The sequence below is a fragment of the Micropterus salmoides genome, unplaced genomic scaffold (genome assembly GCF_014851395.1).
Source record: "Micropterus salmoides isolate LMB-PRFRI ecotype aquatic unplaced genomic scaffold, ASM1485139v1 Ms_hic_scaffold_23, whole genome shotgun sequence".
In the NCBI taxonomy this organism is placed as follows: domain Eukaryota; kingdom Metazoa; phylum Chordata; class Actinopteri; order Centrarchiformes; family Centrarchidae; genus Micropterus; species Micropterus salmoides.
This window is the reverse complement of record NW_024041484.1, coordinates 16,768,260-16,794,490: the sequence shown is the minus strand read 5'-3', so window position 1 is coordinate 16,794,490 and position 26,231 is coordinate 16,768,260. Positions and strand designations below refer to the sequence as shown.

The following is a 26,231-nucleotide window of genomic DNA, read 5'->3' as shown; positions in this document are numbered from 1 at the left end:
AGTGAGGAGGATGCAGCAGTGCAGCATACCTTTGATATCGCACTTGACATGGCCACTGTGCTAGGGAATCCCTGTGGAAAGGAAAGAAAATCACCTCTTTCTTAACAAAGGAAAATCCCCCCCATACTCCTGTGGCTGCCACCTTACTGTTACATGTGCTCCATTGAAGCCCATTCTTATTCAACTGCAGTGAAGTCAAGGGGGGGGGGGGGAGAGAGAGAGAGAGAGAGAGAGAGAGAGAGAGAGAGAGAGAGAGAGAGAGAGAGAGAGAGAGAGAGAGAGAGAGAGAGAGAGAGAGAGAGAGTGTGTGTGTGTGTGTGTGTGTGTGTGTGTGTGTGTGTGTGTGTGTGTAAGTGTAATATAGGAGTTGGCTCTATACTCCTGTGCCGGTGGGAATAACGTACTGCGCTACAGGCAGTGTGACCTTTTCTAGCCGGCGTGCTTTCTCTCCTCCCTCTTTCACACGCTTACTCTCTAGCTCAGACACAAACACGCACACACCTAGTAGCACTGTCACAACTAGCTTTACCAACCATCAATTACCCATACTGCTTGCTAGTTTAATGGACATGAAGCTTGTACAAATCATTGGTGATAGAGGGGTGATGGGACAGTATGGTGTGCTTGTTTTGCCTCTTCTCCTGCAGCGGGAAGGTAAAGCATTCTTGTTTTCTTGTGTTTGCCTTCCTCAACATGACCTTTATGGCTGTGTGCTTCTTGAAGCGACAGTTTGTGCTCAAATTGAGGGTTAAGGCCTGCCTGTTTAGAGTGTTCTAACTACATTGAAAAGGCATACATGATGGAGGGGGGATGAAAAGTAGGAAAAAGTCAAAACGTGTTGACACTTATATTTTTAGTCTTCAAATTATTAAATTATTTCACTTTAACATCTCACTTCAATCATACTCTGTACTATCTAATAAATGTTATTAATGAAAAAACCTAATCTTAAAATTTAAAACTTTTAGCTACAGTGCACTGGAGAGATTGCGATGGATATGGCTTAATCACACTAAATGTTCTAACAACCCAAAAAACAAAACTGAGAAGGGGATTTGGTGACATACACAATAAACCTGACAAAAATGGATGCAAATGTGAGCTTGTAGGAGATTGTATTTAAGGAGATAGCCAGCAAGAGATGAAGTAGAGTGACACAGTGACGGACGAAGAGTGAGCAGAGAAGGAAAGACAGCAAGGAGGGCGAGGGTGGAGTGGGTGGGGGGAGTTAATGCACAAAACACACTGCATCAAACCAAAGCACTGCTCCAAGCAGGATGCGTCAGCAGTCCATTCATGTTCTTCTATTTTCTACTAAAGGACAAAACAAAAAGAGTGAGAGTGCAAAAGAAGATAAAGTGAAAGAAAATCAAAAATAAAGAGACAGCAGAGAAGGGAAAGAGGGAGGGCATTGTGAGAGAGGAAATGCGAGAGTGAGGGAAACAGGGTCCCATCTGCCTGCCTTTGCCACCACAGCAATGCTGGAAAGCTTTGCCAGATTCGTTGGAATGGCCGGATTATTGCTTGGGAGGAGGGGGTTAAAACCTGGTTGCTGTGGGGATGCCACTGTCCATCTCTGGCTTTTGCTTGGACAGCCTGTCTATTCCCCTAAGCCAAACAAAGCCCCAGAAAGCCACAGAACAAGAGACTGAGCATTAAAAAAAAAAAGAGAGAGCGGAGGACAGCTGGAGCAAACTGGTTTTTGAAGAGGTAGATCTCTAAAAAGGTCTGAGTGCTTTGAGCTCACCCAACTACCTTAGGACACTGCAGAGAGAGCAGGAGGGAGGCGGGGAGAGAGAGAGAGGGAGAGTGTGTGTGAGAGTGTGAGAGAGCGTTCAAGAGAGAGCAAGGGAGAGAGAGATCCAAGCCGGCGCACGCTCTCTCTTTTGCTGCTACAACGGATCCTTTCCACATCGACGCTACTGTTAACGTCACGCCTGTAAACCGCGCGCTGGCCCAGCGCTTGCCTTCCCCGTCTTGCTCCTCTCCCCAGTCGGACGCTGCATTGGCAAGGGGGTGCTGATCACCACGAGGAGGAGGAAGAAAGAAAAAAAAAACAGAACTGGAAACAAGAAAAAAGAAACAATCCGGAGAGAGGAAGGAGAAACTGCGCACCACCCCTCCTCCCTCTCACCCACCTCGATCAACCAAGCTACAACAACCCCACTCCTCCCAGCACCCCCTTCCATCCCCCACCCCACTCCCTCTCTGAAGAAATTGACGGATTATTGGGAAGTGCAAAGGAGGCAGGCTGCAGCTGCTGCTGTGTGTGCTCGCTACTGCTGCTGTGTGCTTCGCAGGGATGGTGTGTGTGCATTTGCAATTGCTGCTGTTGCCACCACGGCTGCCGAGGCTGGAGCGTGTGGCTAGTTAAAAGGACGAAGAAGCTAATGAAAGCAGTGTGTGTCGCCTAGCGTTTTCAAACCCCGCCGAGCATTCGTGGAGGAAAAAAGTAGGAAAAATCAAGTGGACACGACGCCACATTGAGAGGGGGAGCAAGGGAAAGAGAGTGAGAGGGGGAGAAGGGCTGTCAGACTGACCAACCGACCAACTGACTGACCACTAAAAAGTGAACAGAGGAATACAGAGAGGAGGGGGTCTATTGTTTTTTGGGGTTGTTTTTGCCCGGCTTGTCAATCTCCCCTCTTAAGCATCGCAAACACAAGGCAAAGAACATTGGAAAGGACTGTGGAATTTTCATTCAACCTTCTCCAATCCCACCCCCACCTACCTCCCCCTTTTTGTCCTTTCTGCCTTGGATTTCAGTGAACAAAAATTGTGCATGTGCGTTTGTATGGTCGCCTGTGCTATGGAGACCTGGGTAAGGTGTCTAGCAGGGGGATCAACTGTCGGATTCCAAGGACAAGCAAGAGAAGAGGAGCCGACAGCAAGAAGCGAGCAAGGGAGCACTGCTGCTTTGGGAGCCTGACTGGATTCCTATCTGTAATTTTCTTTTATTTTTATTTTTTCTAATCAACAAGGAAAGGGAGAAAAAAAAATACATTCACAAAGGGCCTTCGAACCTTTCTCTTTGGATGTGTGGATTTACAAAATAGCTCTGGTTAAGCTCTTTGGCATTGATACCTGCTTGACAGAGCACATATAAAAAGGCTTTCTTTGCTGCTCTTGGGATATACATACATACATACATCTGATGTGAATACCACTGCTCTTTCTGGTTGCAAACTGGAGGGAAGCTATATATCTCAGTTCAAGGACCTGTAATAATAACTTGAGGTAGGTGTCTAGTGTTTCAACCCCTCTTTGCATCAATTTGTAACACCCTACCCTCCCTTCTGTCTTGTAATACGGTTTTTAGTTGCTTAATTTGCCATCATGTCCTTCTCATACACACGTTTGAGAAAAACCAGCCCTCTATACCCTCCCCTCTCTTTCTGCCACTGAGCACAGTTCATGCAAACAAAAGCATTGCTTAATTGAGGATAGGTCAAGCCTCCCCCTTTTCCTCTTCAGCACCCTTAACCTCTTTACTCTGGTCCCCTTAACACTACTACCAGCAAACCAGCTACTTTCCCTATCCCCAAAGCCCTCAACACCAGCTTCAAACACCCACAACCTCCCCCCCAGATGATGCTGAATTATGAACGTGCCACATCATGAGTCTCCTGGGGCGGGTAGCTGTGCATCGTGCCAGGAAAGCCGCCCTGCTCTGTGTAGTCTTCCTGATGGCGCGAGCGTGGAGCAGCGCCTCCCTGGCCTTGGCGGGGGCGGCGGTGTCTCAGGGACCCCAGGGCTGTCCACCGCAGTGTTCCTGTAGTAATCAGCAGGGGAAGGTGGTGTGCACCCGACGTGGCCTCACCCGCGTGCCCCCTGGCATTCCTGCCAACACGCGACACCTCAATCTAATGGAAAACGCCATTGAGGCGGTGCAGGCTGACTCCTTCCGCCACCTGCACCACCTTGAGGTGCTCCAGCTTGGGCGAAATGCCATACGGCAGATTGAGGTGGGCGCGTTTAATGGACTTACCAGCCTCAACACACTGGAGCTGTTTGACAACCGGCTGACGGTGGTACCCAGTGGGGCCTTTGAGTACCTGTCTAAACTAAGAGAACTGTGGCTGAGGAACAACCCCATTGAAAGTATTCCCTCCTATGCCTTCAACCGGGTGCCCTCCCTCATGAGACTGGACCTGGGAGAGTTACGGAAACTGGAGTACATTTCAGAAGGAGCTTTTGAGGGCCTGCAAAACCTCAAGTACCTCAACCTGGGCATGTGCAACATAAGAGGTGATATGCCAAACCTGAGTCCCCTGAAGGGACTGGAGGATCTGGAAATATCTGAAAATCACTTCCCAGAGATAAAGCCAGGCTCCTTCAAAGGTCTGCGCTCACTGAAAAAGCTATGGGTGATGAACTCACAAATCACAGTGATAGAGCGCAATGCTTTTGATGACCTATCTTCATTGGTGGAGCTTAATCTTGCCCATAATAATCTGAGCGCTGTGCCACATGATCTGTTCTCCCCACTCAAGTACCTAGTGGAGCTCCATCTCCACCATAACCCCTGGAACTGTGGCTGTGAGGCTGTATGGTTAGCACGTTGGCTAAGGGAGTATATCCCTACTAACTCAACTTGCTGTGGACGCTGTCACTTACCTGCCAGCATGAGAGGTCGACAGCTGGTTGAGGTGGACAGAGGTGAAGGCGCTGCAGTCCAATGTTCTGCACCATTCATTGCTGATGCACCAAGGGACTTGAATATCTCAGCAGGGCGAGTGGCTGAACTTCGTTGTCGCACGGCACCAATGTCTTCAGTGCGCTGGCTCCTACCCAACGGGACTATCCTGACACATGCCTCTGGTCACCCGAGAATATCAGTCCTCAATGATGGTACCCTTAATTTCTCAAATGTCCTGGCAGCAGACACAGGCACTTACACCTGCATGGTGTCCAATGCAGCTGGGAACTCCAACGCCTCGGCCTACCTCAATGTGAGTGCAGCTGAGCTTAATACATCCAACTTGAGTTACTTTACAACAGTGACTGTGGAGGTCTTGGGGCCAACCACTGAGATGCCCAAACCTAAAACCACCACAACCACAGCTGCTGCTGCAGGGGCCGGGGTAGCTGGAGGAGGAGGGGTAGGCCTAGGGACAACAACTACAACTGCCTCTCCTTCCGTCTTTCAGCCAGTCTTCATCTCCACACCAACTGTGTTGCTGCAAAGCACTGACAGCCCCCCAGGAGCAGCTAAGACATCTGTGGTGCCAGGACTCCAAGGTGCCACTGGTAAGCCAGGCAAGTCTGGCCCTAGCCTGGATGAAGTGATGAAGACCACTAAAATCATAATAGGTTGCTTTGTGGCAGTAACACTGTTGGCTGCTGTCATGCTCATAGCCTTCTACAAATTGAGAAAACGCCACCAGCAGAGGAGCACAGTGGCAGCTGCCCGCACTGTGGAGATTATCCAGGTGGATGAGGAGGACCTTCCACCACCAGCGTCCGCATCTCAAGATACAGCTCTCACATTGCCTGAAATCCGGGACCATAACAGCATACACAAACTGGACTTTATCAGCCACAAGACTGACTATAGTTTTCACAAACCCAAGGCCGAATACAAATCCCAGCCTGATTTCACCCTTCATAAGCCGAAGGCTGAGTATACCACATATAAGCCAAATATGGACTTCAGTAGCCACAAATTCATCCCAGATTACAGCACTCACAAATCTACACCAGATTTTAGCCTTCATAGACCAAAGCCTGACTATAGCCCATTTAGACAGGACTACAGCACTCACAAACCTAAAGCAGAATACAGCCCATTCAAACCAGACTTTGGCACTCACCCAAAAGCTAAAGCAGACTATAGCCCCTTCAAACCAGATTACAGCACTCATCCTAGGCAGAAAACTGATTTCAGTCCATTCAAACGAGATTATAGCACCCAACCAAAACCTAAACATGACTACAGTCCATTAAAATCAGACTACAACACACAGCATAAACCTAAGGCTGAATACAGTCCACACAAGCCCGACTTTGGCACACACCCAAGACCTAAACTTGATTACAGCCCATTTAAGCCTGACTATAGCACTCAGCCTAAACCCAAAACAGACTACAATGCCCAGAGATCTAAAACTGACAGTATCTACAAACCCAAGGACCCTTACACCCCCCATAAGACTGCAACTGATTACAGCGCCTTCAAGACTGACTTCAGCCCCCACAAAGCGGATTATAGCGCCTTCAAGTCTGACTTTAGTCCACACACTCAGAGACCTAAACTTGATTACAGTCCACACAAAGTGGACTACAGCCCCCATAAGGTGGACTACAGCACTCTAAAGGCCAAATACAATACCTGTAAACCAAGTGGCCATGGGGCTAAATGGACAGAAAACAATGTTGGGAACTCTTTGCCTCGAACCTTGCCCAGCACCATGACAGCAATGGCTGAGCCCTTTGTCATAAAAACTCACACCAAGGAGAAGGTACAGGAGACTCAGATTTAAAAAAGGCCCCCCCAAAAGACTACCACTCCTTTCCCTAGGTCCCTAGCTCCCACCCACACCTGTCCCCCCCCGCCCCCCCCCCACCCCCTCCCTTGTCATTTTCTCATAAAAATCATGCAATAGAATGCACAACGAAAAAATGGACAGGAACTTCTTTTTTGTACAGAGTGCAAACTTCAAAAGACTGATGATTTCTTGTTGTACATGCTTATAAATAAATATATATATGGACAAATTGAAACTACCATGGGCTGGTGATAGAGAAACATATATTAAAAAGAAATTGAAACTATTTTCTAACTTGTAACTTCTATTTAAAACAATGAGTTGTTTAAGATGCTGTCTTGACTTTGAAAAATGAGGGTAGTCTTGTTTTAAAAAGGGGGCATTCTGTGTGATTTTTACACCATGCTACAGAGAATGCAGTGATGAGAAAAAATATTTATACTGAGAAGACTTTCTTTAACAAAAACCGAAAAAAGGTCAGTGTCGATCTTTACAGGTTTATCTTGTAAAAGCACCAAGAATTTGTACTGTGCCAAATGTTATAAAATGCAATAAAAAGGATTTTTGGAAGAAAAAAGGAAGTATTAGAGAGAGATGTTTTTTTCTCCTTTGCTTCTTCTACTGGTGTATACTGTAACGATCAGCCAAATGCTTTAGACACTGCAGTAAGACGCTGCAGCTATACTTTAACCCTACGGGTGCTGAATGACTCAGGCAGAATGAATCACAGTGCAGAAGTGGATGGTGCTTTTTTTAAACCTCCTATTATATTCTTTCTACATAACAGTTTTTCAGTTTTAATATTACACATGCAGTGAGTGTCCTGGTGCTTCATCAAGGTGTGGCTGATCAAAAGCCTTTATTTAATCTTAAATTCTCAAGTTCTACAAATGCGTTATGTTAAAAGATGAAGCCATGGTGTGCCCACATACAAGTATAGCAGTGCTGTCATAACATCTTATGTTCATTGAAATGCTTATTACATAATGCTTTTTAATGATGCAAGCTTATTGTGTTACCTTGCTCATTTTCTACATTACAAATTGCTATTATTAATCATGAATCTAATGAGTGAAAAATGTGATAAACTACAGTGAAATACTGTTTGGGTGTTTAGACTGTCTTGCACTTTGGCAAAAAATATAGATCTCATTTCACTTTTCATTGCATTGCCAGCTGTTGTGCCTTCATCAATCAGTATGGGAGCTTTTTATGGTGACAAATGCATTTGGTCTCGCTGTTAACTGTGCATTTTTCATCTTTGACAATATCACCCCTCTCAATCATAATATAGCCTCAAAGTTCTCTGCCAAACAAAAAAAGATAACATACAACATACACAGTGGTTAGTAGGAATGTATTAGACAAGTGAGCCAGTTTGTTTTGTTTGGGAAACCAAAAGTATATGGGATATAAAGCTAAGTAGTGCTCTTGTAGTTTTTATTTATTTATTTTTTTACTGTAACGCTTTCTCTGCTCTTACTTAATGACAAAACTGGGGACAGTATCTCAAGCACGATGTTAAATTATTTAAATGATAAAAGAGGAAGAAGTGAGATATGTGCTCCCAGTGTAGAGTGAACTACACTGGGAGCACATATCAGCAAAGGATAGAATAACATGTTTGGAGTGCGCAGCATGGGAGTGAGACATGGCAAAAAAGGAATACTAATTCCAGGAGTGATTGAAAGCAATATGGACCAACACAAATACTCCTTTCTCATTAACCTCTATAAAGCTGTACAATTCTAAAGTAAATTTAAAAAAAACAAAACACAAATACCAGCCTCTAGAGACGTTAAAGCTTAGGCTTGTAGTGTAGTGGAGAACACCAGTTTATATAACCAGTAAGAAGTGTGGCAAATTGAGAACTGGTTAGGGAGAGCACCTGTGAGAGCAACCAGAACAATATCATGGATTACCTCTCCACCATTGTAACATTTTGACACAGAGGAAGTAAAAAAGAGAGAATGTTTGAATAGAAAGAAGAGAGAGAGGTTGACATGGTGCACCAGAAAAAGAGTAGCAGTAATTAGTAGTCAGAAGAGGAGAGTGATGTGTGTTTGTAAGAATGAATGACAGTTCAGCTCTGAAAAATTAGCAGTTTAGAGGATATACTGTGCTTGGAGACATGTCACATGTTATAGAGTAAGACAGCATTTGTTGTGAATGTATCATTTAAATGTCCTCTAACATCATGCAAGAAACGAGGCTAGGATGGATATGAAGATTCCAATTAGGAGAGACTACATTTTGAGTACTTAAATATATCACAGAGAAAAATATTTAATCACATAAAAAGGAAGGCATTTTTATCCTGAAAAACATTTGGAGGCAGCGCCTGTGTGCAATCATAGGGACCAAGTACATCTGGCATGTGAGAACATGAGAGAGAAAGTTAAACTTTATCGATGTCTAAACTGCAATTCAAAAAAATAGAATTTTAGGTCCAGATATAGTTGTAGTTACATACCAAGTGATCATGACTACATCAGTGTCATTATCCCAAAGAGAAAATATTACTATCCTATACAAACTGTCATTTAATTGGGGTAAAAATAACCTTCCTACAATGAACCCAGGGCTGCCACAACTGGTCACTTTGGCAAAAATCAGACATGACCAAATCCACTACAGTTCTCACTATCCTCTCCTCCCTTCTTGCGATGTCTGTTGATGACTCAGCCTGCATTTTAAATATTGAGCATTTTCTGCAGGTGCGAGAATGAGCTGGATAGATAGGACATGCAAGTGTGTCTGTATTTGTCCATGTGTGTATGTGTCTTGTGCCAGCTACGTTTGCTTTGTGTGTTGGGCTACATAAAACAAGGGGGGCAGAAATAATGACAGCTACACAGTGCAGGAGAGGCACTACGTGAAAAGAGGAATAGGGAAGCGTAAGGTAAAAGAGAGAGAGAGCAGGATGATTAACTTTTCAGTATCTGGATGTCTCAGTAGCCATTTGGTTGAGGTGTATACCACATAACTGCAACATCCATAGTTTGATTCCAGCTGTAGACCTTTCTTGCATATCATTCCCCTATCTCTCTCCTTTTTTATAGTCCGCCTCTACCATCAGCTAATTTCCAAAAAAAAAGAAACCATGCCCATTTCATACTGTACTGACCATTTGTCACTACACTGACTCATACCCCAGACAGCTTGCCTTTGTCCACCGCTCCTGTTATTTACTTGTAATTGATAACATATCTATGCAAAGCCAGACGGGGTTTTTTTTTTTTTTTTTTTTTTATTATGTGAAACATGTGAGAGGAATGTTCAAACAAGTGGGTATCAGCGTTGAATCTGAACGGATAGATGGATGGATAAATGGGTTAGATGGACTGAGCAGTCGTATGAACAGATGTAAGCACTGTACTGGCCATACTGTTACTGTAGCACTTCCTATGGCGTATGGTATAGAGAGTATGGTATAGCAGAACAGGGCTATACAACATGTATGTTGTATAGCACCACATTTATGTGTTTTCACATATTAAGCTGCACTGTGCTATAAAAGGCTCCATCATACTAATCCGTCAACATGGCTACAGGGTCATCAATCAGCCAATTAGCTAGCCAGTCTCTGAAGTGCTGCCCATCTCCATAGGAAACACTCCTTCCCTCCATCCCTTCTTTCTCCGCATCATGTTTTTTTTCCTCCTGTGTGCTTCATTAGCAATCATGAAGCCATTTGAAAGAGGAAGCAAGGCAAGTTGCACCTATTTACCCACAGCCCACAGAGCCTGGGGAGGGAGGGTAAAGGAAAGCATGGAAGATTAGAAGAAGAAGATAAAGTGGAATAGAAATTGAGATGTAGAAAAGAAAAGTTAAGTGGGGAGGAAAGAACGACAGATTGCTAGATATGTTATTAGGGAACAGGAAAAGGTGAAAAATTTAGCCAAAAAAGAAAACAACTTGGGAGACAAAAGAAAGCAGATCTAATAAGCAAAAAGCAGACAGCAATGGAAAAAACCAAGGCATACACACAGAAATGTGGCTGGGCTGGATAAGGCGGCTGATGGTACATAGAAGTGTTTCTGGGGGACTAAAAGAAAGAAATGAGAATGAGAAGTGAGAGGTGAAGGAAAAGGAAATTAAGGGAGAATCAGGCCACAATGAAAATACAAGTAGGGAGACAAAAAGAAGCAAAAACAGAAAACAAGAAGGAGAAGAAACAGAAGAAGTGAGAACAGATTACAAGAAAACAAAACTGAGAAAATTAACAAGAGCTGGAGCTACCAAAAGAGGGTACGACAAAGCAGTGAGGGAAAGAGAGCAAAGGCGCTAAGGAAAAGAGTAAGCAGAGCAAATGTGATGCAAGAGTGCCAGCTACAGATGGAATGGGGGATATATAGCCTGGCCATCATGCCTCCTGCATGATTGGTGAATGTCCTGGACTGCACCACAAGGGGTGTGTGTGTGTGTGTGTGTGTGTGTGTGTGGGGGGGGGGGGGGGCATGTTACCATAGCAATGTGCAGCAGATAAGAAGTGCTGATACGGATAATGGCCTGGACCACTGGGGGTACTTGTGGATGGGAGACCGGTGAATGTGAAGGCAGAGAGGATGGTAGGATCAAAAGGTCAGCACAAATGGAACTGCAGGGACGATAACTGCCACAGTGTAACCATGTGCATACGTATGTGTTTTGAGTGTCATCAAGAGGACACTGCATTTAACAGGTCAAAGCCCTTAAACAGTAAGCAAAAGCAAACAAAATAGTTTTACCCACATGTTATTTAAGAAAAGAGCTCATTCTCAACTTAAAAGGCTTCGTAGGACATTTTGAAACCCAATTATTTTGATGCAATCTCTTAATTAGATTTGATTGATTGTAAATTACTATGCACTCAGGCTTAGAAGATGGCTATAATAAAATGTTTTTTTATTTAATCAAAATGACCTACACCAGTAGGTATTTATAATCTCAACTGCATCAGCCATTCATCAACTAAAGCCCTTCACTCAATCACGTCAGCAGAAATATGGAAACCTGTTCTACTTCTGTCAAAGAGGCTATATTTTACATTGTTCTAATCAGTGCTAAAATGTATATATTGGTCTATATTCTGTAATTTCTAATGATTAATTGGAAACAATATATAAATGCTCAAAACTACAATATATTAACAGATTTAGAAATGGTGGAGCAACTTTATGTATTCCTGGTAGTTTGGTTCCACTCATTCAGGTGTTTTATGGGGCTGAACTTAATTATACATTTCCATACATTTAGGATTACTACACAATCTTTGATCAGAACAGTTTTGGCATAAGTAGTTGTCTACATACAGCAACGGCAAGGATAAAAATGGCTTCTTAACCCCACCCATTATTAGACTTTTTTTTCAAGAAGCCCATTCCACTGATAAGTGCCTTGCATGTTTCATGCGATTTATGTTTGTGCAAAATCATAATGTTGGAAATCTTTCCTGAATATCAGTGATTAGTGGAGCCGCATTCATTTTTTATTTTTTTAAATGGCAGCCTAATTATACGATTGAAACACCTAATTTACTTGGGCTTTGCTGCAAAAATAGCCCATGCCAATTGCTTTAATTGCGTTTCCATGCATTTGTATTTTCTAAGATCGTATTGATTAACTGATCACGAATAATTGACATACTGTAGTCAACAATCGATTAGGGAAACTGACTAAAATCCGCAATCCCTAGTTTACGCTAGGGATGTGTGCTACACTGTGCATGCGGTAGGATTTGTGTGTGAGCACTAGCCAGTGTGCTAGTGGAGCAGACAGGAGGCTATTCTAAGCAGGCCTGGGAGCGCGCTGCCTTGTGAGTCAACATGATTCAGGGCCAGAGAGTTGTTTGGCCCTAATGTCAAATAGAGGGACTGGACAGGATGCAGTGTCAGAAGGTGGAGACAGCACATCATCTAGGCAGAGAGTAAGGCCATGATCACTATGACAAAAAAAAGTGAGCAACAGGAATGCTTATACTCAAGCTACCTTTAATATTTGTCTTTATAACGTTATTTGTGCTAAGTAAATGATGAAATAAGCAAGCTTTTCTTTACTGTAAATACATTTTATGTACAGTGCATTATACGTGTTAATTTTCTTTGGACTATAAACATAAAGCAAGAAGGTGAATGTGGAGAAGGTGTTAGTGGACTGGAGGAAATGGTGAAGGCAAGTTGATGTCTGCTGGTGCATCTTTGACTGTGTGAAAACTGATGCAAATAGCCATATTCAGTGACCAGCTGGTGGTATGATTTGTTGTTATGGAGGTCAACAGAGGTAGAAGAAACATTTTCATCACAGTATAATGTTGGCAATGAGCCCAGTGCTGTCGAGGCTGTAGTGTTGAATAGGTGCATACCAACAGATTTTGTTGAATATATAACATGGTCAAAGTAACTCAGATTTTGTTGTTAAAACTGAGACTGAATGGCGGGTGGGTTGTGTGAGGCATGTTTGCCTTGTAGACAACCACTCAAGTGTGTTACTCCCTGTGAGACAGAGTTTATTGCCCTTTTGGTGGGTGAAAAACATCCCTGTGTTTTCTTAGCAGCCAGCTTCTCTGAAGCCTTACTTTTATGATCCTGTCCGGTAGCTGAGGCTGAGGTGTGTGTGTAGTAAATCATGTCCACTGAGAGCAGCAAACGGGGGGGGACTGAGACATATGTAGGGAGGGGGTGTGCTGAGGTTACTGTGTGCGCACATATAGACACATATTGACACATATTGACGACACAAACACACAAAAAAGCACATACACACAGAGCAAAAAATGAAGCCATTGACCATTTATTTCACCGCTTTTGTTGAGATTTACGGCCTGGAGAAATCATGATCACAGGCGCAGCATCACCAAGGATATTGTGCTAAGGATCAGACCTCATTCGCTCACACACACACACACACACACACACACACACACCCCCACACACACACACCCACCCACCCACCCCAGAATAAATATCCAAAGCCACTCAGTTAAAATGCCCTGAATGCCATCTTTTGGATGCAGATTGTATTAACATGTTGGTTCTTATCATTTATAACCGAAATAAGCACAAGCTCCCTGATTCTGTTTAATAAATCGCTTGAGGCAGCTTATTAATTGGCTCAAACTAAGTGCAATAAAACAATTGTGCTGAGCATCAAAAGCCGCGATATACAGTCAGATGTCTGTGTATGTTCTTCTAAAAATATATATTGTACTGCTGTTAATTTGTACTGCATTCATTCAGTATATCTCCTTGCCTTGGGTACGGACTCTGTTTAAGCACAGTGGGAGGCTGCTGCAGCTGAAGCCAGGTCATGCACAATTATAAATATTTTAAAAAGTATATCGGAATGGGGGCGGGGATATTAATACCGTGAATCCATCATTTAACATTACGGTTTCAAAATTCCTTGCAACTCATTAAGCATTTCTTATCACCTTGCCACAGAAACAGCATGACATGTGTACTAAGGTATATGCAGTTTAGTGAAGTGTGTGAAACCTCCCTCCCTTCCTGTAATTTCCCCAGTTATTCAGCAATATACACCCGTGTTCTCATGTATAGACTCCACTACTAAATAGATGCACAGAAGTAACGCAGTCCAAGCAAGAAGAGGCACATACACAGTGAGCTGATCAGAAATGTTTGCTTTCATGTTGCATGTACAGTTTAAGTAGTAAGGACAACAGAAGCTTTCTTACAAATCTGGAGATTGATAAAGAGTGTTCTGGGATTTCATACTTTCTAGGATGAGAACGAGTGTATCTGGGTGTAGACATTTTGGTGATTGCAGAGGGGTGGGAAGTGGGGTGACAAAATGGCCTCCTGCATTGCTCAAGATATAAGGGGAAGAAGGCAGAGAGAAAACAGACAAGGGTAAGAGAATTAACTGAGTTGGATAGTGAGAGCGACATTATCTTTGACACCCTGATTTGGTATGTCAGAGGATAGAAGTGCTAAATGGAAAAGGGACACGTAGAGAGAGGCGTGGGCAAGAAAAGGAGCGTGAAGAAAGGGAGACGAGGGGGCAAGGATGAGGAACAAAGAGCAATACAGATGAGAAAGAAAGGGGAGAACTGAAAAGGTGACTGCAATAGATGAGAAGCCCCTATCTGACACATTATGGAGAGCTCTGTATTCGTTCTGTAGTAACTGTAGGATCATGAATTTACACTGATGTGGACTTCAAGATGACAAGCAGCGGGCTAATGTCAAATACTTGGTGAGAAAACGTGCACTGCTGAGCACAGAACGGCACATGAAAGCAACATCAAGATGAAAGCTCTGATGAGCTGCGTAGCACATCCACGGCCTGGAACGGTTTTCCTGTGGTGGCAGAATTATTCAGCCACTGCAGCAAACTACTGTGGGTGTTTAGTTTGCAGTTGGGTGATCTTTAAAGATCAAACAAATCAACAGCCAACCTCTGTTTGCAGTGGAGTAAGGCCTCACTGCATTGTAAGTAGTGAAGTCTTTCTGCCCCCACTTGAGTTTTTATTATTTAGAGGGCGTTTGGAAATGTGACCGGCTTTGTTTAATTACTTAATCTAAGTGGAATAAAATCTACAACTCCTGTATACTCAAAACAGAAGGGAAGGGGAAATAAGCTCAAAAGCTGTTTTTATGAGGTGGTGGGGTGCTGATCCCAGCCTCAAGTTGTAATGGATTCCAAATAAATGGTGTCTCCAAAAGTGCTTGTTTAAAATACAGCTTACTTAATAGAAAATGATGTGGGTTTTCTACCAGATCTAAGGCAGCAGTGAGAATAAGACTGTAAACATTTAGCTTATTCCTTTTTTCCTTTAATTCCAACTTCAAATAAATCTGGCTGGATTTCCGCTTAAAGAGGAAAAGTGCTGTGAAGTGGTCTGTTTGTGGATTTGTGTGTGGTGTAGGGGACACATTTGTTTGAATTTGCATTGCACATGCACAAAACATCACGCTCATTTGCATACATATAGCAGTTATTGTTGAGTTTTTGTCCAATGTCCAGTGGGTTTTGGGCATATCTTTAGGATTCAGTCCTGTGAAATAGTTGAAATGCAATGTCAAAGAGCTTGTGTATCTGCAGGTCAATCTGCGCCAGTCTAACTATGCCACCTCCTCATAAAAACTGATCATAGCAATTGCCATCCTAGATAGAGACAACAAAGATCACTTAAATCCATCCATTGCTTATTTATGTCCGACATTGAGACAACACTTAAACTTAAACTTTGTGAGATACTCTACAGCTGCACTGGGACAACCTAAAAAGTAAGTTATTAGAAGCATAAGAAAAATTAGTATGAAGATTGATTAAATTGAAATTGGAAGTATTAAACCTGACAAATTCATAATATACATAAAAGAAGGCCATAAGGCCCTGCTGCAAGACATAGAAATGATTTACTGAAATTTTTAAAAACACAATTACAATAACCCGAATGTTCAGGGTCAGGGCAGAGCCTTCATTGCCACATGTTCATATCATGTGCTGTGATTTGGACACCAGAGAGGATTTATTTTACATGACTTATTTCCATTAGAAGGGCAGAAATGTTCCTAGAACAATAATTGTTTTCATAGCTGTGTTAAGCATTTCAGAACCTTTCAACACGAGGTGAATCAGAGGCGCTGTGTGGCCCCAAGCTGAGCGCGACCTCATCGGCCTGGCTGATATAAGAGTACCTGCCCAACGGGGGAGCCAATAATTAGACAGCCGGTTATACTGCTACTCTCCCGTCACCGCTCTCTTGTCCCTCACTCCAGCTAATTAAACACGACCAGACACATCACAGACGTATATCTGCAAGCAGGCTTGTGTTTATCCCTCAATTATAGTTCTGTTGTTTTCAGTAAAATTACTTCAAACCATAACCGTGAGTCATAGTTGGACTCTAAGAGTGTAAATATGAGGGATTTGTGCTACAAGTCAGGAAAAAAATAAAACAAGTATGTGATAACATGAAACAGTGATATGAGAAGCAGAAGGCCTATAGAGATACTTATCTAATGGGAGTTTAATACTATGAGAAGGAGAAGATGTGGCTCACCTCATGGGATGAGTGTTGAGAGGGAGTAAAGGACTAGAGGAAAACGATTAAAGGAATGAAGAAAATGCAGAAAGGGGAGACCAAGAAAGGTGGACCAAGTTTAATGACTGGTGGGTGAGGGGAGAGGAGAGGAGGCTCATGGTAGAGGAGACTTGGCAAGCATTCACCCTCCCACTCCGTTGGCAGCAGAAGCACAAACTGTTTGCTCACAGCAGTACATGCATCTATTAGTATTGTTCCAGGAGATAATAACTGTGTGTGTGATTGTGTGTGAGGATGTACATGTGTGTTTGAGTGTCAGTTCTCAGCCAAAAGTGGCAAATGAGTTGCTATGAGGTGGCAGACTTACAATATGGAGCAGCAGTATAAAATGTATGAGGAAGCAAGGATGTGTTTGTCTGTCTGTGGGTGTGTCAGACTTTAGTGCTTAACGTCAGCACTATGGAAACCTGACAGGCAATTATGCCAATAGCAACCATTGATGATTGATTTTGATTTTGATTGATTCCATGTGGCTTAGCAACTGAACACAGGCTGTCAAAACATTACCTGTACATGTTGAACGCTAAAATACTGTTTTATCCTTGTTAGAATGGCGAGGTGTTCAAATTTGACAGTAGAGTACAGTAACTGGTTGAGTATGGACAGAAATCCCTAGTATCATGTTTCAGAAAGGGTGATGAAACAAAAACTCTATGGGAAAAGGTTTAAGAACTGAAAGCTAGGAGAATAGAAGCTAACCTGGAAGGGGTGTCACTTCAGCGCTATAGTCCACCAATTCAAACTCCAACTCCCAACCCCTGTCCAAGTTTTCAATTCCCTCCAGTAACCATGTTTCTGTCCCGCAGCAATGAAATTAAATTTATTTATTTCTGAAAATATGGACAGACAAGCAGACCGACAGACTGACACATCAAAGATAATGAAATTTACTGCGGGCCTCGGAAGTATTGAACACCTTTTAGAAAAGTCTAACTGAACACACTTATACAGCAGCAAACACTCTCACTTTAAGAGAGATTCAGCTGGCAACGAAAGCATTTTAAGAGACTGCAGTGCCCCGGCCAGCCTTTCTTGGAACTTCCCCTGCATACACCCCTGCACATTCGGAGATTCAGCCAGCAAAGGGGTTTAAAGAAACTATATTTCTATAGCTGGCCTCAATTGAAGTTATGCTCGCGCACATATACACACAGCCCTCTGCCTGTCGCCCACTTCTACCATTAGGTTTATCGGTCTGAATTCAAAGCTAAGAGCCAAATCCCCGTTGGGTTTTTGAAAAGATTTTGCCAGGCTTGTTCTTCCCTTTATGCCCCCGACTCTCCTTTGGGAAAATATAGAAAAAGAGGGAGAGGGAGAAGGGGGGAAGAGATGCCGATCGCTGACACAGCCGCTCAGATAGCCCCTCTCTTGTCGTAAGGGATATAAAGAAATGGAATGAGAGAAGAGGCTGATGGAAGGAGATGCTGAGATGGGGATAAGGGTGCAGGCGTGAGGACGTTATGCTGGGGTAAGCTGGTGAAGGATTACAGTTTCAAATCTCTCCTCTTTTCGGCCTTTACTTGGCGCTTATTTATTCAAATCTTTGAGGCTATATTCCTGCTCACGCCAGGTACACACACACACACACACACACACACACACACACAAAAGGGGCATCTTGTGAAAGCAGAGGTAAAGGTGAGAGGAGAAAGAAAGGGACAAGACGAGAGGAAATGGGAGGTCTAGGTAGGTCTGCCCTCTACGCAGCAGGGGCCAGACGTTGACAACTCAATGAGCAAGCAAGTGACGGAGGACTGACATGATACATGGGGAGACACACACACACACACACACCACAAAAAGAGAACAGGTGAAGACGCTCTATGTGAACAGTATGGCGTGTGTGTGTGTTTTGGTTTGCATGAAACGTGTTAATTCTGAAAAAGAGTAGATACAGGGAGTGTGGGAGAAAAGGCGCAGATACCAACTGGCTCTTTTTATTGTGACAGCTGACTTTAGCGTGTGCATGTAAAAGCCCGATTGAGTATGCATGTGTTTGTGGTATGTATTTTAACCCTACAGCCAAGGCATCCTCGATGGGTAGCAACCGCTGTGTTGTCAAGGGAACCATTAGCACAAGTGAGAGGCTGGTGTTTGCTGTGCGCTTGCCTGTCCACACACACAGGCGCGCGTGCACACACACACACACACACACACACACACACACACACAGACCCTCTTGCATGCATGTTAGTGATAACAGAAAATAATTCCTCTGCATTGGCCCTTCATATAGATCCCACAGTGTAAGAAGCTAGAAGTAGAGCTACAATCTGCATGGACTGCAAAGCAATGTAAACATCAATATAACGCTTATTATATCTAATCTGTGTGTATTTGATGTAAGCATGGTGGAGACACAAAGAGAGACAAATGTGTATTTGTCTGTCAATACCATCAATGTGTTACGCACAGTCATCAACAGAATAGGAACAATCTAAGCATCAATAAAGCATAGAGGTCTAGAGCCATTTCCTTAGGCGGGCTCATCAGAGATTCAACTAACACATGGTGAAGGACATTGAATATATTCCGTTTCTGGTACTGTGCACTATCTAGGTCAAACTGCCATGGATACTTCCAGTATAACTTTAGTATTACATGGCAATAAACTGCATTTATTTTAAATATGTTTTATACAGAAATAACTTAAAAATGTTATCAGTTAAGGGCAGCATTTATTTGCTGCCGATGAATTTGAACAGACTTAATTTTGCCTCTGATGCCAGTCGCACGCCATTTTTGTTACAGTGTCAAACCGTGTTCATGTTTAGATAACAAACACCTAGCAGCCAGCAGCTCAGAAGGCGACGCAGCAGGGGAATTTGGGTATGTGCGTTCCCTGTGTGTGTCGTAGTGTGTGCATGCAACTGTGTGTAAGAGTATTTTCCTTGTGGGTCAGGCTCAAAATGGGCAGAATGAGGAAAAGGGGGGTTTTGAAAGTAACGAGTGTACACAAAATCACAAAGGGGGAGCAAGTAGTGGCAATAATAGACAACCATGACATCACAAAAATTTAACAAAGTACATAAAATTCCAGTCGAGTGAGAAGAATGGTGAGGCAAGACAACAATAGCAGCAAATTATTAAGTATAGCTGTCTCATGGGGCTCAACAAGAGATAAGAGAATCACCTGACCGGAGGAGGAACAACAGGAGGACACTTTGAGGAAAAAATACTCCAGTCAAAGCCGCAGCATTTTCCAGCCTGTCAATTTTTCATTATTTCAACGCATATTTAATTACCAAACTCACAAGGGCATTTATATAACATCCTGGTTTGTAATAATTATTAAAAAACAAAACAAAACAAAAAAAAACACTACTAGACTGATGTTACTCAATAACGTAGTCAATATTCCACAGTAACTCCAAACTCTCCATTTAACATATAAATTATTTGTCCAACTTTTATCTGGTGTTGACTGATGGAATAAAATGAGACTATGAAACAAACTGCATACAATACTGATTTACAAATTTTTATTTATTTGAACAACAGTCTGGTAGAAAAGGCGAAAAATGACAACCAAAAGAAGGAAGACGAACAGCAGCCAAATAATAAGACAGGTAAATGACGTGTCTATTGACACAGCCACTGGCTATCTGGCTGGCTGCCTCCAGTATTCTCAGACAGACCGAAATTCAATATGTAGTTTGGCTATTTTCTTTATAAGTGAGAGCGACCAGAGTATAACCAGGGGAAAGGCAAACAAAGACACAGCAGAGACAATAGAAGCTTTTTCTCCTTTTCCTGCTGCTTCAATCATTTATAAAACACACTGAGTCTTCTAGCCTCAGGTTCAACAATAATGCCCCATGTCCCTTACCTCTACTCTGCTCTCTCTCTCTAACAGCAAGTTTTAGAGAGGAAGCAGACAGGAAGCTAAAAAGCAGACCAACATGGGACAAAAAGAGTAAAAAAAGAGAAAGACACAAAGAAAGAGAATTAAAAAATGAGATGAACACATTTGAGTGATGTACTGTGAGACGGTACAGTGCAAGTGCATATGAGCATTATACTATTGCCCTCATTGATGTGGAAGAGTACTGCAGTGCCCTTCATGTAGAGGAAAAGGCTAAGAGGATTCAGTTGGTCCCCAAGCACAGTGTGTGCCTGTGTCTTTGCACTGTTTCTAGGGTATGCTTATCAGGGTGGACGGTGGAGTTACAATTTCAGCACACGCACGCACACACACGCGTTGAGCACAAGGTCGCCCTCGTAAACGAGTTGGGGCGATAAAGCGAAGAGCAGGCTTCTCCCTTCCTCTCATCTCTCCATCTCTATTCAGAACCATCCATCTCTCCGTCACCGCGATGGTGTAAATGTGTTTATGTGGGTCGCTGTGTTCACCTTCAGGCAATAATTTTCAAGGAACAAAGCTGCCCAACTGTGACACTGACACATACAAACAGGCTGAGCAGTACTTTATTTGCAAGCTGCTGCAAAACCAAAAGCTGAAGTCTACCTGTGACACCAATTAGTTGTAAGTAATGTAGACTATTGTGAGCATCAGAATTTATGGTCAGTGCGCATAAGAAACTACTATTAATGGCTTTATGCTCACAAGGTGGGCTTCAAGGTCAAACTTTAAATTACAAATTTAAATAGCTGTTTAAATTGCAAACTAGCATGGTTTGCCAGTTATCTTGCAGCTGCTGCTCTATTGCACCATGCGAGACACATCATCCACTATCAACACGAATACAACTATTGCTCAAATATGACACATGGCCAGGATAAGATGGCTAAATGGATCGTATAGCAAAAGGTGTAGAACTTTGACAAGATCATGAAAAAGATTTAGTTTGTTTCTTTGAGCTCCACTCAGGACTGTATCAACATCAGAATAAATGCATAGATTAGGCCACATATGTGATGCCAACGACGATTGTTTTTAGTGTTGTTAATCTGGGTCACATCATGCATATACTAGCAAGCATGAATACTAGAATTAGCTACCATTTGAGGGTAAAAAAGAATTAAATATTTCTGATATGGATGTAGTCCAACCTGGGCATGCTGTTTAGCTGGTATTAAAGTAGCAGTAATATGGATATGGGGCTTCCTTCTACACTTGTGGTTTGTTCAACTACAGTATGCGGTGGGAAAAAAGGACCCGAGGGGCAGTTCACCGTCCCCACCGTCTGTCTGTCTCACTGACCAGGAAACCACACCATGCATTATTCATTATGTGTACTCATTCTCTCTCTCTCACACATACGCACACACATTTTGCTGCATGCCGGAGTATGAGAAAGAAAAACAAGCCAAAAATAGATGCAAAAAAACAAAGACACACAAATGCATTTTGACAAAACAGACCAATATAAGCAACAGAATGTGAGGTAGGGGTGTGTGTGTGTGTGTGTGTGTGTGTGTGTGTGTGTGTGTGTGTGAGTGTGTGAGAGAGAGAGAGAGGGGAGTCGGTTAGAGATGTGGTCAAAGACTGTGAGATGCAGTACTTGTATAATCATGCCAAAATAATTCAAGCGTGATTGGAAATCGATGTGAGAGCATGGAAGCTTTGGAGAAATACAATGCCGTCCTGCGGCCCTGAAAGGCAAAATAAGACGTATAAAAGAGGCTCAAATGCATGAAGGATGCATTCTGCGTGCCTGTGTGCATGTGTGTAGAATGCTAAATGAATTGATCGGAGTTGCACTGACCACAGATGTGCACAGCGACAGATGGAAGAATAGACAGACAACTAGATAACACTTCAATTATCCAATTGCCACAGTTATACTTGTGGTAGTGATACAATAAGATTTACCACACACAGAACCGCGAGTAAAATCCTCTTGATATTTCAAAGAGTGGTGAACGTACTAGCATTTAATTAAAATGCTCACCAAGAACAGTTATCAAACCAAAGAGCGGGGCATCTGTGATGCCACGCCGGCACAGTGACTCATCAACGCTCCACAACACAACCACCCGCAGGTCTGAAGGCAGCCTGTGCCAATCCCCACCTATGGCACGCAGTGTTCATGTCACAAGGAGAAGTAGGTGGGTGCGGGGGACCCGATTTAAGCACAGCTAGGCAGGGTTTGGGACGGCGAGTGCAAGGGAGGAGAGTGCAGGCCACATGACACTGAAAACTGAGACGGAGGTAAGTGCCTGTGTGTATTAAGACAAAGGTATTTGCATAAAAAAACGCTAATCCAATTTTGTTTTGCCCTATTACTGCAATTAAAGTTTTTCATTGTTGGCATTATTTCTTTTCAACTGCAGCTGGATATTTGGGTGAAATGAACTGCTTCTAAATTGTTGTTCCGAAGGATGACATCCACTACAAACTGCCTACTACTAAACTTTAAAATAGTAAGTTAACAAAGGCTGCCCCTTGCATTGTTTGAAAATATTGTTTCCTCGTAAATAGACAGTTGACAAGTTTTCAGAGACAGGAAGACTGAGAACAAAAACAACTGGCTACTAGTCTCTCTCCCGCCGCCAAGTGTAAAATAATCCATCACAAGTGCATAAAACGGTTTAGCTTTGTGAACTTTAGGTTGAAATTTAAAAATAAGAGTAGATGTATGGATTAATACTCATATCTGACATACCATGAACAAAGGCCTTCTTCATGTACGTGCATGTTTGTTTATACATGCTAAAAAGCAAGTGAGATAATCATCTCCGTGTGTCAGATACAGAGAGAAATTGTTAGTGAGTAGGCAGTCAGGGCAGTACAGTAGGTGAGAGACCACCCAGACTGAATGAGGTCAATAGGACTGACAGTATACGTAGGTGGATCAGTACACCGCATATTACTGTCCACTTAGCCTGCTCTCATCCCCGCTCAATCAAACACTCCATCTCTGCTTCACTCTCTTTTCTTATTCTCGCTTCCTCTCCCGCCTGGTGATTAATTATAAAACTGGAAATGTATACAAAAATGGTTCAAATCAGCGTTTCTGTTCTGTGCTGATTAATACATAATCACAAAAAAACTTTATAGTGCTGATTAGTCCAAACTATTTACTCTAAGATAAATATTACAAAATGCCAAAAGTGGATGCAACTGGTTACTTGCAAAATGTGAAATTATGTAAAAAGCTGATATTCAATATTTCAGGGAAAAAAAAGATCGTTCCATCCCAAGAACAATTCTTTTTTTTTTTTTTTTTTCAGCAAATGTCAAATAGCTTGTAACTTTGAAGTATGATACGCCTTTTTTAATGCCAGCATCGCACAGTCATCATAGGCGCAAATTTTTCACATTGCAGCCATCTTAGTTTGGAATGACACTCAATCACCTTTTAATGAGGCTTTGCAAATAGTTTAAATATTGTTTCACTGACTTAGGTCTTTTATTAACCACCACTACACCACTAATTATATCCCGTCTCTGGCTGACTCATCGTAGATAAACACGTCAATGCGGTAAAATTCTTCCATCCTCCTCCCTCCTGGTTAGGCTGAGCTTTTGAAGTTGCCACCCAAAAGCATAAAAAAAGATAAATAAAAAAAACAACAACAGAGAGGCTCAGTGACTGAGACTCTGAATGGATGTTTTTGTCAATGGAAGGTGGGAGGTGAGAGAAATTAAATGGAAGACATCAAAAACGAAAAGGGAAATGTCTGGGGAGTGGTGTTTACCGATGTTTTTTCTTTTTTACTCAGAATTCTGTGCTGCTGTTTCGGCTCCACACTGAGAACGGGAGCAGTGTCTGTCAGAGATTAACACGACACACAGAAAGCAGGGGGAGAGAGAGAGACAGACAGACAGTGTGAGAGAGAGAGCAAAGGAAGGGAGGGAGGGATAAAGGAAGACAGAGCAGATAAACACAAAAGTGATTTTTGAAAAGAGGGAGTTTGAAAGTAAAAAATCTTTTAAAAAAGCGGCAGAGAATCACCAGAGACGCAGAGGGAATGAGGGGTTGAGGGGTGGGGTTTATAAATAGAGGAGACAGAAACCAGGGCCTCTCCCCTCACTGGATGCCACATTAATTATGCGTGTCTGCATCAGGAGAAATTAAGATATGGCTGCGCGTGTGTCATTTTAGAGGGAGTAATGGAGGAATGAGGGGATAGGGAGAAATGGCAGGCACAGAGGGAGAGAGCTTAAAGCAAGCGTCAGTCAGAGAGGTTTAAAACTGGACGCCAAAGAAGACGATGGGAGGCGAGAGTGAGGCACAAATGAGTGGAAAAAGGGAAAGAGGAGTGAAAAAAGGCTATTAAGAGAAAAACAGAACACAACAGCGGCGCAAAAGCAAGAAAAGAAAAAAGCGTGCCTGCTCCTGAACTCAATTTCAAAAGGAGACAAGAAAGAGAGAACAGCTAATTACAGAGTAGTGACGGAAATATGAATGGACCATTGAGTCAACATGTCATCAGATCAACAAAGCCCTACAAAACTCAAAATGACTGTCGAGGGGAGTGAGCGAGAAAAATATTTTATGAATGCAAATAAATACGCCACCAAAACCCAAATCAAATGTCATTCACGTGAGGCCATCTTCTGAGCAGCTTTAAAAAGGGGCTCGCAGAATCAGATGCTATTCAGAGTGGAATCAACAGCAGACTCTTATGCTAATGAAATCAAATTATCCATATTCATGTTCGAGTGTGACACACCTTAATAACCTGTTTAGGTCACGCTCGCTATGCTGCACAGGGAAAGGGAGAGGGGGAGAGAAGAGATGGATCAAGGGCACAGACTCATTTTTTTCCCCCTCCTACCTCATGTCTTTCATTCTGCTGCTACTAAATCTAGAGAAATCTAGGTTTTTCTCATGCAACTCTATCCTGGTTCAGTGTCAGGCATTCTGTCATTTGACTGTTTTTCAGCTAGTTGTGTGTGTGTATTGTATGTTTTGGGGGGGGGGGGTCCATGTTCCAATTTGTTAAGTAAACATCTTAAAGCCAGTCAACCAGAAGTACAACGCCCAAGCTGGTTTTTCACAAATATTTTCAACCAGTAACTTTTTTTGGGTAATGATTTCGCCTTTTTTTCTCCTTGGAAAAGTGACAGCTTTTATGTGTGAATGCTTAACTGTGTTGTTATCTCCTCCAATGTGTCCGTTTGACAGTGTGTGTGTTTGTGTTCATATTAGCCCATAACAGCGGGTCAGCGCAGCCAGCCAGCCAGCCCCCGCACTGGGCTCAGGACTCATTATATGGCTCGGTCCTGCCTGCAAACTCCCACCTACCTGTGAAAAACTTGCTGACACCACCAATGACTGGCAAGGGAGAAAATGTGTGAGAAAGTGTGTGTGCCAGAGTGTGTATGGACAAGAGAGGTTATGTGCATGATAACAAATGCTTAATTAAATCTAAGCACATACAGGACAGACTAAGCAGGAGTGTGGCAAAGCATGTGTTCACATGTTATAAATCTGATTCGTTATGCATTAGTGCATATATAAAAATAATCAAAATTCATATCAACATGTTACCTGCTACAGAACCTCTGCACTGTCTCGTGGGGGGAGGTTTGTGTCAGTGTCAATCAAAATACACTGGTTGCTTGCATGAATAATTTCACAGCAACGGTTTTCTTCAGCCAGCCTATACTACTGGCTCACCACACAGACACACACATGTACACACTAACACTAGTACACCTCCAACGCTGGCCAAGGCTACATTTCCATGACAATTAAACACCAGAGGACACTGGAGTCAGCCACCCTACGCAAAAAAACGAAGATAGGAATGGAGAGTGGGGAGTAAAAGAGAGGGAG

At 42.8% G+C, this 26,231-nt stretch overlaps 2 protein-coding genes across 2 annotated transcripts in view; one reads left to right on the top strand and one right to left on the bottom strand.

The window, feature by feature from the left end:
• snd1 (staphylococcal nuclease and tudor domain containing 1) overlaps positions 1-26,231 on the bottom strand; it is a 204,344-nt gene that overhangs the window by 116,475 nt on the left and 61,638 nt on the right. The window lies entirely within an intron of this gene.
• On the top strand, positions 3,606-7,215 carry lrrc4.1 (leucine rich repeat containing 4.1). The gene has a single exon (XM_038739205.1). It carries the CDS (start codon positions 3,618-3,620, stop codon positions 6,480-6,482), a length of 2,865 nt encoding a protein of 954 aa, XP_038595133.1. The 5' UTR covers positions 3,606-3,617; the 3' UTR covers positions 6,483-7,215.